General features: G+C 52.8%; 1 protein-coding gene across 2 annotated transcripts; it reads left to right on the forward strand.

Moving 5' to 3' along the window:
* The first annotated feature begins 496 nt into the window (after positions 1 to 496).
* On the forward strand, positions 497 to 10,681 carry SLC29A3 (solute carrier family 29 member 3). 2 transcript variants are annotated; one of them, XM_017826165.1, is made up of 6 exons: positions 497 to 540; positions 1,496 to 1,756; positions 5,156 to 5,238; positions 5,962 to 6,188; positions 7,190 to 7,352; positions 8,003 to 10,681. In XM_017826165.1, the coding sequence occupies exons 2-6, from the start codon at positions 1,508 to 1,510 to the stop codon at positions 8,670 to 8,672; spliced, it is 1,392 nt and encodes a 463-aa protein (XP_017681654.1). In that variant the 5' UTR covers positions 497 to 540; positions 1,496 to 1,507; the 3' UTR covers positions 8,673 to 10,681. The 2 variants fall into 2 exon arrangements, with proteins under 2 accessions (XP_017681654.1, XP_017681653.1); XM_017826164.1 differs by having other exon boundaries at positions 506 to 540; positions 1,480 to 1,756.
* Positions 10,682 to 14,058: the final 3,377 nt, after the last annotated feature.

Here is a 14,058-nt window from a genome sequence, read left to right on the forward strand (position 1 = left end):
TCCCATCTATCCCTGCCCTCTGGCAGTGGGAAGGCCATTCTCCCTTGTCCTGTCCCTCTTGTCCCAAGTCCCTCTCCAGCTCTCCTGGAGCCCCTTTAGGCACTGGAAGGGGCTCTCAGGTCTCCCTGGATCCTTCTCTTCTCCAGGTGAACCCCCCCATCTCTCCCAGCCTGGCTCCAGAGCAGAGGGGCTCCAGCCCTCGGAGTAAATCCGTGGCCTCCTCCTGCCTCACTCCAGCAGCTCCACATCCTTCCTTTGCTGGAGACCCAGACCTGGACACAGATGGGTGTCACCTGCGCAGAACAGAAAGGCAGAATTCGGGGTGGGGAGGGGGCGGGACCAACCCTTGAGCGGGCGGGGCCAGGAGGGGAGGCCACACCCCCGTCTGAGTCGGGGCGTGGCCAACACGAAGGGGGCGTGTCTAATCAGGAGTGGGCGTGATGAAGATGTGAGGGGCGTGGCCAACCCGTTATGGGGCGGGGCGGGGCGGGGCGCGGCTGTGCGGGGCTGGAGGCGGCGGCGGAGCCGTGCGAGACCCCTGTGAGTGCTGCGGGGAGGGATGGAGGGATGCAGGGATGCATGGCTGGCTGGGTGGAGGAGCGGGCGGCTGGAGGGTGGGATGTGTCGTTTCCTGCTCCAGAAATTTCCTTTTTTTTTTTTATTTTTTTGCCAAACCCCGGCATTTCCGCCTCCCCCGCGCTCTCCTTTCTCTGCCCTGCCCTCCTGGGCGGGGGTCTCGCTGACGCCGCTCGGGGTCGGTGCCGATCGCTCGGTGGGTCCCGCTGCCCCTGCCAAGCCTCCTGCTGCCTTCCCGGCCCCTCTTCCAGAGCCGGGTGACGTTGTTGTGTCTTTATGAGTCATTTTGCTCAGCCCGGCTGACGTCGCGTTTAGTTTACGAGCCGCCCCGCACAGCCCGGGTGATGCCGTAGTAGTTTACAAGTCGTTTCGGAAAGCCCGGCGGTGTTACTACGAGTTTACACCTTGCTCTGCGGAGCCCCGCGGCGCTGTTGGTTTGCCGGCTGTTGGTTTTTTTGGAGCCTCTCATGAGCTCACTGAGGTTTCCTGCTCTTGCAAGGCCGAGGGCACGGGTTAATTATTAATTATGGGCGGAAATGTGGGTGCTGCTGGGGTGGAACCTACCATGTCCAAGTCGCTTTTCCCGAGTCTTTCCATCCCCATGCTGAGCCAGTTCAGCTCACTCATGCAGCACTGGGGTGCTCAGGCCCCGGCACAGGTTGCACAGAGGAGCCATGGCTGCCCCATCCCTGGAAGTGTCCAAGGCCAGGTTGGAGCAACCTGGTCTAGTGGAAGGTGTCCCTGCCTGTGGCAGGGGCTTTGGAATGAGATGACCTTCCAAATCCCTTCCAACCCAAACCACTCTGTGATCCCATGATTTGGTGGGGCCAGAGGAGGATGGAGCCCACACACAGCAGCCTGTGGGCAGCAGTTTGTAACCCTGCTGTGATCACACCCTCATGGGTGGTTGTTTTTGCAGCGTGCCAGCACAATGCACCCGGCAGCCGGCAGCGTCCCCCCAGACCAGGAGCCCCTGATCGAGGAGCCCCTGGGGAACAGGTACAGCCGGCCCAGGCCGAGCGACCACTTCCATGGGGCCTACGTTATCTTCTTCCTCCTGGGCATCGGGTCCCTCCTGCCCTGGAATTTTTTCATCACGGCAAAGCAGTACTGGATGTACAAGCTGCAGAACTGCTCGGACAAAGCCGGCCCAGCGGGGCAGGCGGCGTCGGACCTGCGGGTGAGTGTCCTGCTTCCAAGGCAGGGAAAAAAAGCTGCTTCCCTTCCTAACTTGCTCTTTTTCTCCTTCCACCTCCCCAGAAGGTGAGTGAACATCTCCTGGGGTCTCACCTGCTGCAAACCAGAGGTAGAGGTTTATTTGGGGAGCACAGATAGTAGCGAGAGAGATGCTTAAAACCACTTTGGGGGGCTGTCTTCTACCTGCATTTGGAGTGGTAAGTTTTAAGGTGTGTCTAAAAAATCGGGCTAAGGCTGCCTTTCATAGGGCAATTTCTGCAGTGCAAAGTAAAAATATCTTTGTGGTGGGTTGTTTTTTTGGTTGTCTTTTTTTTTTTTTTTTTTTTTGTCCTTCAAATCTGGCAGGTGTGACACGACTATCTCCTTGCAGCAATAAACGTCTGGCTTCTGGCATATGAGGCGAGGAGCTTGTCACAGGGCAATTGATGAGACAGCTTTGGGGTGGCACGTTTATGGCTTCCCTCTTTCTCCCCAAAAAAGCTGCCTTCTCTTGCTCCCCCTGCCACAGCAGGATTACTTCCCTGTGGCCCCCTGGCAAAGCTATGGCTTTGTTTCTTGGTGGATGGAAAAAGTGTTGGAGTGTTGAGGCTGCATTCCATCCTCCTCCTGAGGCCGAGCTTGTTCAGGTGGTTTGGGCACTTTTTGTTTTTCATATAAACACAGAGCCAGGTGCGACGCCCACGTTTGCCCTCTGATTTCTCACCCCAGTACACCCACAGCTCTTTTAATTTTAATAATTATTAAGCCAGCTGCATTTTTGATGAGGAGGAAGCAGAGTGCTCCTACCAGGATGCTGAAGTACAGGTCTGCTGGTGTAAATTGCAGTACTGAGCAGATTAAACCAATGGAGCCCAAGCCCCTGCACTGCCTAAAGACCAAAGCTGTCTGCCCCTGTGCTAGTGAGGGTGGTCAGGGAGGGGTGATGTGTGCACAGAGGGGGTGAAGCGTGCTCTGCCACCACATGGCATGGTGTTCTCCCACATTCCCTGCATCCCACCCACTGTTCGTTGCTTCTACATCACACTGGTCTGAGGCAATTCTTGAAAAAGCTGTTTTTAGGTAGGGTAAGTATCCCTAGGTGTCTTCTGGCAGAGCTGCATTCCTGGTCAGATCAGCCACTGCTTTGTTGAAAAGGTTTTTCTCCTCTTTCTCCATGGCCACGGGACGATGCTTTTTCCTCCCTCTCGTGAAAAGCAACGTGGCTTTTCCTGCAGTTGAGCCTGATGAAAATTAAACCAGTCAGCCCCATTTCTGCCCTGGGATGCTGAGTCCTGGGGCTGCAGCAGGAGGGTTTACCTGCCCACGGAGCTTGATTCTGGAAAGGTGCCTCTCTTCCTGGCTCCAGCCTGCTCCTGTCTCCAAACCTGCTCACTGCTTCCAATTTCATGCTCTGTGCTCCAGGTAACACTCCAGTGCCTTCAGCCACCGTCATGGACCTGGATTCCTTTTCCAGCCTGGCAGGAGCCCAGCTGCCAAGTCCAGGCTGGAGCAGAATAAAAACTACTTTGCAAAAGCATCTTGTGACTAATTTGCCACCATGATGCCTTGTTCTTGTTTGGGGTTTTTTTAAGGCAGTGTGCTTGGAGGTGCTGTAGTTAATATGAGCTTAAACACTGCCATTATGTGCCTCAGCTCCATGGCTGAGGGATAACACCTTCCCCCAGGAGAGGTGGAGCTGGGAGGAAGATGCCAGGTTTGCTTTGGGGTTTATTATTATTTGGGCTCAGCAGAAAGGGAGAAGAACTAGGTATAACCTGCACTGCCAAAAATGTGCTCTGAAAGTGTCTGTGATGAGTGGGAATATCCACACAGGGAGAAGAGTTACCACTGGAGATGGATTAAAACCAACGAGCAGGAGAGATGATTATGGAGCCTGATATTTTCCATTGGTCCAGACAAGGATTAAATTTGCCACCCACCATTCTGCTGCTGCATTAAAAACATTTAATATTTGCCCAGTTTTCTTCTCACTGCTGGTGTGAGCCCATTTGTTGGGAATGAATGAATGCTTCTTGGGGATGCTCAAAACACAGCATCTCTGCTGGGTTACTTTGAGTACACTTCTGCTTGGTGCAAAGTTATTTTTCCTCCCCAAAAGCAAAGGAAAATTAACTTGGAAGTACATTGAGTATCCCCTGGATGGTTTGGGGGTTTGTTTCAAGTAGGTTGGTAAATAAGTTGTAGCCAGCATTTTGCTTTGTGTTTCCTCCTGTAATTCATCGTGGGGCTGTGGAGCTTTGAGCCTCCTGCTTGGCCAAGCCGGTGCTGTAAGCACAGGCATTTGTGTCTGTCTATCTGGACCCTCTAGGAGTGATTATTACATTTCCTGTTGAACCTTCTGATAGGGAAGGATAGATGAATGTGCTTGTAAACTGATTAAAATGATACAAAGCTGTAAAAAAAAAATAATATAACGTGCAGAGAAAATGCGCCAAGTGCCTTCTCGTGCTTGGACATGATGGACCCTGTCTCTGTAGCTGCATAACTGCAGAAAATGAAAGCCTATATGACAGGGATACGTAGGTCATCGTCTTCTTTGTGATCCTTGTCCTACCTGCTTGCTGAGATTCCTGCAGAAAAAAATGGGATTAAGCACCTCAAGGGGAGGAGAGGGAGCAGGCACGCTTTGACACATAAAGTGGATTGAAAATGTAAGCGTTTGGCTGCAATCTTGGCCAAGAAATCTCTCTCTCTCTGTGCTGTGGTTATTGCTTTCTGTGTTCCCAGCCTGACCTCTGGGCTGGTGGGGATTCACTGGAGCTGCTGCCAACCTGCTCAGATGATGTACAAGTCCGTGGAGTTAATGGGTGTGGAGTCTGAATAGAGTTTCTCTACGAGTTTTATGTGTGCAGAGAGGGAGAATGGGAGGGAAAGTCATGTTCCTGTGTCCCTGCTCAGGCTGCTTTGGCATGAGCTTGTTCTCACATGTAGTGTCCTGGTTGTTCCCATCTTGGGCTTTCGAGGCAGTTGGCTAATCATAAATCAGGACACAAAAGCATTAATATTATTAAAACCAGCCCTCAAGGACAAGAAAACAGTCAGGGAGTTTCTCCAAAATGCTGGAGCCAGCAGGAGAAATCCAGCCCTCCTTATTTCAGGTGTTGCCCCATGGGGCCAGTGTGGTGGTATGGCAGGTATTTCCTTCACCTTTTTTCCTTCTGACTTTGTGTCCCTAATTTCCTGAAACAGCCCAGGGCTATGGGAAGATGAACTCCAGTATTCCCATGGCCTGTTGCCCTGAATAGTTTGCAACATGTGCTACAATGCAACAAGGTGGACACCTACACCATAACTCCCTATTTAGGACCTGAAATTCGTGTGTTGTTCTTCCCCTCCCCACCCAGTCTTTTTTACTTTGTTTTTAATTTTTTTCTCCTGGCAGGACTATTTTGAGAGCTACATCTCCATTGCTTCCACTGTGCCCTCCGTGCTGTGCCTGATTGGAAACTTCTTGCTTGTCAACAAGTAAGTGTTGCTCTGATCCTGGGTCCCCAAGCCGTGGCTCTCCCTGGCTTTGCTCCTGCCTTTCTCTGGCTTCAGTCTTGATTCTCAGCTCAGCCTGCCCTTCCCTCAGGGGGAGGCCACAGGGCATCCTGAGCTCAGCCTCCCTGTGCAGCCAAAATTCCCCCCCCACCTATGCCTGAGTTGCAGCCAGCTGAGATGAAGCAGGGTGAAGCACCTTGCTCACCACCACAGCACCCAGGCCTGCACTTGACTTGAATAAATCAGTTCCTAATAAATTCCTTGGTTAATTGCTTGGAAACAAGTTTTCCCTCTTAAAAATACCCTTGTCACCAGGGGACCGGCTGACAGAAGCCATGCTCATTCAGGCAGGAGCGATGTCTTATCCTTGTCTTACCAGCCCCCTGAATTGGGTTAAGAAATGGACCATCTGCACCTTGTTGCAAGCTTGGCTTAAATCTACAAGGACCTCATCCCTTCATTTGTACCCTTCCTTAACCCAGATCAGGTTTCCAGGCATGTGTTTGTGTGCCTAATCTCCAGATCTCAGCGGCTGGACTGGCTCCCTGCCTCTCTCCACCTCCTCATTGCTTTGTATTCCTCATCTCCCCCCACCTCTCTTTATTTTCTTCCCTCCCTCTGGCGGCAGAGGAGTTGCTGTCCCCCCTGTTGCACCTTCACGTTGCAGTTTAAAGGCAGGAGTGTGCTGTCCCCCGTTGTCCCCAGGGTGCCTGCCAGCGTGCGGATCCTGTCCTCCCTCTTTGTCATGCTGGCCACATTCCTGGTGATCACGGTGCTGGTGAAGGTGGACACCTCAGCCTGGACCACCCCCTTCTTCGCCCTCACCGTGGGCTGTGTGGCTGTGGTCAGCAGCGCCTCCACCGTCTTCTCCAGCAGCATCTTTGGGCTCAGCAGCTGCTTCCCCATGAGGAACTTGCAGGCCCTGATCTCAGGTGGGTGACCCCCGGCCCTGCTGGGATGGTGCACTCGGGCTTCCCCCTGGTTTTCTCTCTGTCTCTCTCCTGCATCTGGGGTTTTGTCACACGGGGTTTATTTTAGAAACTTGGCTTTGCCTAATGATAAAGGGAAGTTGCTGAAGGAGAAACACGCTCGGTCACATGAGCTTTGGTTTCTGTAAATACCCATAAACTGACCCTGGATATTTGCTGGTTGCAGGGAGAAAGGGGGAAGGAGATGACATCCCTCTGCTTTGCTATTTCCAGCAGAGGAATCTTCAGCTTTGCCTTGTCTCCTCCTTTCTTTTTAACATTTCCATGCATTTCCATGAGTGATGAGGGGCAGGTTGGGAGCTGTGAGTGATGAGCTCCCTGGAGCTTTGATAACATTATAAATGTGCGGTGGAACGGTTGACAAACCAAGAGGGGAAGGGGAAAAACTCAGGATGGAGAAATTTTTCCTGGGGCCAAGACAGGAATGTTTTGATGAGTTTATCCCAGAGGGGGAAAGCACCACATTCCTGAGATGACATTCCTGCTGCTGGTGGCTTGAATTCCCATCTGCGGGAGTGCAGAAGGGAGGTGATAATGTGTGTGCCAGTGGAAAGATAGGTTTAGGCTTTGGAAAGGGTTTGTACTTTCTCTGCAGGACTTGGGACATGCAAGCTCAGCAGATTAGTCCCATCCTGACCCATGTGTGTGCTGTGGCTGTGTTGGAAGGGGATGCAGGATGGGACCCACAGACACCCGTGTTGCAGTGAGGTGTGGAAATGGAGAGGAGGTGATGTGTGCAGCTGCTCCCTGAGCCAGGTTTGGGGACCAGCACGAGGGGCAGGGGGTGAGCTCTGTCCCCCGGGGAGCTGTGCGTGTTGGAAGGTGTGAGTAAGAGGAGGATGCTGGTTCTGGGTTCCCCCTCCTGTTCTCTGTCCCTCACCTGTGCCCTCCTGGGTTGGTCTGGCTCAGCGCCAGCGCTGAGCTCCATCTGCTCCCACACACAGGCCAGGCCATGGGCGGCACCATCAGCGCCGTGGCCTCTGTGATAGACCTGGCAGCAGCAGCCGATGTCACCGACAGCGCCCTGGCCTATTTCCTCACTGCTGACATCTTCATCGTGGTCTGCATCATGGTGTACCTGCTGCTGCCCAGGCTCGAGTACTCCAGGTGTGTGCGCCCGCTGCCAGGGCATCCCGTGGGCATGGGAGGGTTTGCTGTTGTCAGTGCCGAGCAGGATTGCTGGGGGGATCCGTGGGATGCTCTCTGTGCTGATCCCTGTCCTGTCACCCCTCAGCATCCCAGTGGGAGCGCTCCGGCACCTCCAGCCACGCTTCCCCATTTCACCGAAACCACAGACCGAAACTGGGTTTCTGGCTGAGTTTCTGCCAAGCTTTCTCAGAGGCACCAACTGCTGATTCCGGGGCTCCCAAAATCTGTGGAGTCAGCTGAGAGCTGTGATCTGGAGGCAGCAGCCAGGCCCCCACAGGGCATCCGTCTCTGCCACATCCTGCACTGTTGTATGTGGCCCGTTGGTCTCGTTGGTGCTTGTAACCCTCAAAACCCCCTGCCCCACAAATGCCTGCATCCCCTCTGTGAACCATCAAGGGTGTAATGGGATCCCCACAGTGAGGAAAAGGGGGTGGTGGGTCTCTGAGGGTTTCATCTCTCTGTACGAGGTGGGAGCTAGAGGTGGGGTGGAATCACTGGGTCCAGCGGGCATCCCTGCATCACCAGCTTCTCTCCTGCTCTCTCTCCAAATCTTAGTTTGTATTCCCCTTGCACACTGCCTAATAGCCTCTCTCCTTCTCTTCCTCCAGGTATTACCTGAGCAGCCAGAAGGAGAGCCCATCTCTGGCCACTGTGCCACCCGACAGCTCCGCGGAGGACAAGGCAGAGCCGGGAGGCACCACAAATTCCTCCTTCCTCACAAAAAGCACTGGCATCCCCCCACTCCGCCCCATCCTGCAGAAGACCGCCCTCCTTGGCTTCTGCCTCTTCTACGTCTTCTTCATCTCCATCATCATCTTCCCTTCCCTCTCCTCCAACATTGAGTCGGTGAGCAAGGCCTCGGGAAGCCTGTGGAGCACCAAGTACTTTGTGCCACTCACCAGTTTCCTCCTGTACAACTTTGCCGACTGGTGTGGGAGGCAGATCACGGCCTGGATCCAGGTGCCTGGCCCCAAGAGCAAGTTGCTGCCCGCCCTCGTCCTCCTCAGAACCATCTTCCTCCCTCTCTTCATCCTCAGCAACTACCAGCCCCGCACTCACATCCGGACAGTGCTGTTCAACCAAGACGTCTACCCGGTGGTCTTCACGGCACTGCTGGGGCTGAGCAACGGCTACCTGGGGACACTGGTCATGGTCTACGGCCCCAAAATCGTGCCCAGAGAGCTGGCCGAGGCAGCAGGGGTGGTGATGACGTTCTACCTCATGCTGGGGCTGGCTGTGGGGTCTGCCTGCGCCGTTTTCGTGGTCCACCTTGTGTAGAGAGGCAGCTGGGGCAGGAGGATTCCCTCAGTTTGTGGTGCTGCTGTTGGATATTCAGGGGATTTTTTTCCCCAAAAAAGTCAGGCATGCCATGGTTTTGAGGCAGGCTGCCTGTCTTGGGAGGGGGGTGGTTGCATCCAGGGGGATGCAGAGGGAAAGTCTCCCTTCTGGGAAGGGGTGTCCCCTGTGCTTGGGGACGTCCCAGTGGACATGTCACTCTCCAGCTTAATGGAGCAAAGAGACCAAAAAAGGCTCATCCTTGCCAGGGAGCTCAGGGAAGCACCAGAGGCCCTCACCCCAGTGCCAGTGAGTGGCTTGTTGGGGCCACCACGCTGGTTTTAAGCTGAGCCCAGGACTTTTGGGGGCACCTTGGGTTTTGCTACCTCGCTGTTACAAGTTCAGCCCTGCAGGACTTGGGTGCTCTCAGGGGGATCCCCCATCACTGAGCTGTGATGGTGGTGCTGAGCTAAAAGGGGTTTGAGCCCTGGAGCACCTTAACACAACTCTGGGAGCAGATAGCAGCCGTGACAGGGATCAAGGCACCGTTTTGCACGGATTTCATACAGTAATTAAAAAAAAAAAAAAGACATATATAAGGGAAAACTTTCCACTTGGGACTCTTACTTGCTTTAATTTTTTTCAGGTAAAATGTAATTGAGGGATCATCCACATCCCAGCAAGGTGCTGTCAGTGCTGGAGCTGTATGTTGTGGCCAACCTGAGAGCATTTCTCCTGCTGTGACCGTGGGGTGGTGGTTGTGGACACCAACTTACCTGTCTGACCTCTAAGGAAAGTGAAATGCTGAGTGGTCCTAGCCTGATGTTTTTTAAGGTGGCTTTAGTCTGTGTTGAGAGAGGTCTATGGAAGGCAGGGAGAGGTATGAGAGGGGCTCTGGTGTGATGTTCTCGGCAGAAATCTGGTTAATTCATGTAGACAAACAGCATATGGTCTCCAGATGTTTTCAGAGGGGTGAGCTACTGTGACACCCAAAAATACAGACCACCCAAAGAGGACTGGCTTTTAAAGTGGCTTAAACTCCCATATGCTAGTGCAGCCTGGCCTAAATCCAATTATTGCATTTATTTTCTTAACTTGGCTGGATTTATGGTCTAGGAGAGGTGAACTGATAAGCAAAGGTGTGATGGCAGAGCTTTACATTGCAGTGATGCCTGAGGGGTGCTGTCTGTGGAAAATACTTCCTTTAAGACTCGGTTATTAGCAGATGTTCTAGTAGTGGTATGTTCTCTCAGTATCTCCTGCTTGTAGTAGTGGTGGAGCTCCTGGTTGGGATTGCCAGGCATCTCCATGCTGGGCTGGATGTGGGGCTTTGCTGGGAGAACAACAGGATTTAGGGTGGTTATTGCTACGGGGTGACATGTAGGATTGGTGGACATTGGGTTTTTTTATAATAACCCTTTCCAGCATTTAGTTTGGGCCTGTTGGCAACACCCACACAGAGCTTTGCTTTATGGCTGATTTTTATTCAAACATAAAATCCAGACACAAGTGGAAAATGTACCGGGCATGTGGCAATGAGGAGCAGCTTTGTGGCACATGCCTGGGCACGTGTGGGCTCTTAATCCTGTCCCTTTGGTGGGTTTGGAGCCCTTCAGCCCCCACCACTTGGCCAGGGACTGCCCTGACACAGGTGAAGGTCCATCCAAGGGCTGAGGGTAGGGATGCTGGGTGCTGCTCAGGGGGTCAGCGCTCCCATCACCTCCCTGGGCACTGGAGTAATGCAGTAGTTGGTCAAAAAGCCCAAACCAACTTTGGGTTGGCAACCAAAAAGGCCCTTTGTGGCCTTTATGTGTCCCACGTGAGAGCCTGCCCTGTGCTCTGCTCTCCCAGCTTGTATGTTTTCCTCCCATCCAAGGAATGATGAGATTCTGCTTGTTTTCTCACTGCTTTGCATTTCTGCTCCTCCTCTCCTTCGTGTTACAGACCAAATACCTCTTGAGGCAGAACTTAATTGTGTGGTACCGTTGCTAATAAAAATAATTCTTGATCCTGTGCAAGTGTTCGTGTCTGGAGTGATTTCTCTTGGAGATGCACTGATGCACACAGTTTTAGCTGGCATTTTTCCTTCTGGTCATCCCTCTCTCCCAGCCTAGATTGCAAACTCTGAGAAATCACTAGGAAGGACCAGGTGAAGGAGCTACAGAAGAATTCCTTTGAGAGCCTGGTTGTTCTAATTGAACATCTCCAAACGACGCACAGGTAGGTGTGGAGAGTATTCTCATGGCAGGGGGAAGTGAGCAGAAAGGGAATTTATCCTTTGGTTTTTGGTGGTATTCAGTTCAGGAAGGTTAGAGAAATGAGGGGAAAAATCAAATAGGGCAAGAATCAGCTCTGTGTATAAAGCAAGGAGTGCTGGTGGGGGTGCCGTGGGATGGGGGTGGATGGTGCCAGGAGCCTGAGCCATGAGCCTCTCGGTGATCCCCCTGCAAAAGAGGATGAGTAATTTATAGGGAATGGCATATAACAACAGAGAAGTAATTACACTACCTGGGTGAAGTCACATCTGCTGCTCAGTGTGGGTTATATCAAGGAGCTCAAGGTAACGAAAAGTGGGATGAGGAGGGAAACGGTGGTGGCGGAATGGAGGATGGTCTGTCTTGGGTACACCAGTCAAAGTGCAGCCACAACTTATGTTTTTATGGTCTTCCTTACCTGCCCAGAAGTGCATTCCCAGGCTTTATTCCTTCGATTAACACCATCCCCTGAGCTGCTGGAGAGAGTCTAGCAGGGTTGTAGATGTTTTCCCCATCTCCGAGCCGAGGGAGGTGGGCGGTGCAGGCAGGCCAGGGAAGGGCCACGTGCTCTGCAGGGCTTGGCCCCATCTCCTCCGTGGCTGTAAAACGAGCTGTGTAGGCATTGCAGAATTCATGAGGGTGGAAGTGAATCAAAGACAGGCACGTATCCCTGCACTCGGGGCCGGCATCGCTGCCATTCCCACCAGGAGGATGGAGAGCCCCAGTGCTGCAGAGGGCTGGCAGCCCGGCACGGTGGGAATGCTGTCCCTGCCCCATGCCGCCTTTTCCAGCAGCCTTTGGAGTTAAATCCAAGTGGCTGAGGGGAGATGAAAGCTGGGAACTGGCAAAGCAGCAGCAGCAAGGCAGGAGGGCGTGGGGAGCAGGAGGGGAATGGATGAAAGGGCAGAAAGCAGAGGGGACGCATCTGCAGCAGCTTCAGCTCAAAGGAGACCCACTGAGCCTAGGCCTGACCTCTTTTTGTCCTCTCTCTCATCTCTGTGGTGCCAGCTACCCCTCCCTGCTTCACAGCTGGAGCAGTTAAGTGTTGGTATTTGGGGCTTTAAAGCAAACAAATGTGCTGGAGGAGGAGAAGGGAATTTTTGCTTTGGAGTGATACTCATTTCCCATCATTGCAAGTGGCTTTCCCTCATTCTCTCTCATGTCCAAAGCCTTGTCCAGCCTCTCCTCACTCAATGGAGTGCCCCACAGGGTAGAAATGCTGCCCCTGTGACACCAGGCTTTGCATTGTAGAGGCTTTGGGGCAGTGCTGTTACCCTTTGGGAGGGGGGAAGCACCTCTGAAACAACCTCATTATCCTTCAGCATCACCTTGGTGGTGGCCAAGGAGAAGATCTGCTGCCTCCTGGCTGTTCCATTGCACGTGTTTTGGGGCAGGACTCATCCTTTCAGTGTTTGGACAGGTTGCACTGCAGGTCAAAAGTGGGATTGCCTTTGTTGGACCGACTGTGGGAATGGAGACTACTGGTGATACATGGGCAATGTGTGAAGAGCTGTCACCCCACAGCAGAGCAGGTGATGCTCTCTGACGCCTCTGCAGCCATGGCAAAGGTATTTTCAAGGTAATTTAGCTCTTGGCACTTTTTCCCCTTTGTTAGGGAAGCATCTTCCTGGAAATGGACATGTGACTCAAGGGCTTGAAATCCTTGGGTGATGAGGCATCAGGACAGATTGCCCAGAGAAGCTGTGGCTTCCCCATCCTTGGAAGTGTTCAAGGCCAGGGCAGCCTGGGATAGTGGAAGGTGTCCCTGCCCATGGCAGGGGGTTGGAACAACATAATCTTTAAGTTCACTTCCAACCCAAACCATTCCATGATTTCTATGAAATGTGAGTGGTCACCCTCTTCAGCAGGGGCTTGAGGAGGGTCACCATCCCCAGCAGATGAACTGAGCTGGATCCTGACCCTCTATAGGTGCCCCAGAGGAAAAAAACTCTTGGCTTTGAAACCTTGCCAGCCAGCTGCAGGCTTGCCCGGCTGCTGTTCTCCTTTTACATGTTTTATGGAGTAATTTGTACTATATTTACACAGCAGTGATAAACAGTTTTTAAAATGGAAGCAAAGAAAACACTGCTGGATGAATTGTTACAAAAAAGCCCTGTTTGCCATTCCAGCAGGGGGAAAAAAAGGGATAAAAATCACCGTCCTAGGGACATGCTGTTCGTCAGATCTGGGTATTTTTTCCCTTGATTTGTGTGCCTAATGTGAGCAGAAGAAGTCGCAGATGCATGCTGAATTCTGCAGGGAACATATGCATGCATTTAAATCATTTACAGCATTTACTGGTGCAATTGTAAAGCACATTATTTTTCTGCATTTGTAATTAGGCTCCAAACAGATGGTGAAGGACTGTAGCTCCTGATTAGACAGGCTTGTGCTCTGTTGGACGGCACTGCGAGAACAAACTGAGATGAGAAACTTTTCCTCCTAATTTATCACGCCGTGGCGGGGGAGTGGAGGAGCTGGGGCTGGCTGAGCATGAATTCCAGCGTGCCTGGAGCAGGCTGGGCAAAGCTGAACAAGCCATCCCCCTGCCATCCCTGCATGCTGATGGATGGGGCGTGCAGACCCCCCTCCCAGCTCATCCTCTATCCCGGATTTTGTGACCACCCCCCCTCACTCTGCACTGCACAGCTTGGGGTACCGGCAGCGCAGGAGGGAGTGTCTGCTGTGACAAATGCTTTCAATATGAAGCAGGCGGTTGGGGGGTACCCGAGAAGGGGCTTTGAAGCAGGAGCAGCCCTGGGCTTGTGGCTGCCTGGTATTAACTCCGCTCTTCAGCATCACCTTCTCTTTGCCGCCCTGGCGAGCCCTTGGTGTGGTGAGGCGGGTAGAGCTCTGCTGGGGCAACCTTGGGAGCTTCCCACTGAATATTCATCTCTAGGACCTGGCTCCCATTTTAACTGCATCACCTTGGAGACCTCTCAGACTCGTTTTTGCCCTTAAACAGCACCAAAAGCCCTTCATGGCCAAAGTGCAAGTACCTGCACGCTGAGTCTGGGGGCCGTTGCACACACCCTCCCTCCAGCTGGGCAGGAGTCACCCCTCACTATAGTCACCCCACTGCACTGTACTCACACTTCATCACAGGTGTGTGAACCCAGCCAAAATGGATTGAA

Source organism: Lepidothrix coronata, unplaced genomic scaffold (assembly GCF_001604755.1).
Source record: "Lepidothrix coronata isolate B3197 unplaced genomic scaffold, Lepidothrix_coronata-1.0 Scaffold124, whole genome shotgun sequence".
Taxonomy (NCBI): Eukaryota; Metazoa; Chordata; class Aves; order Passeriformes; family Pipridae; genus Lepidothrix; species Lepidothrix coronata.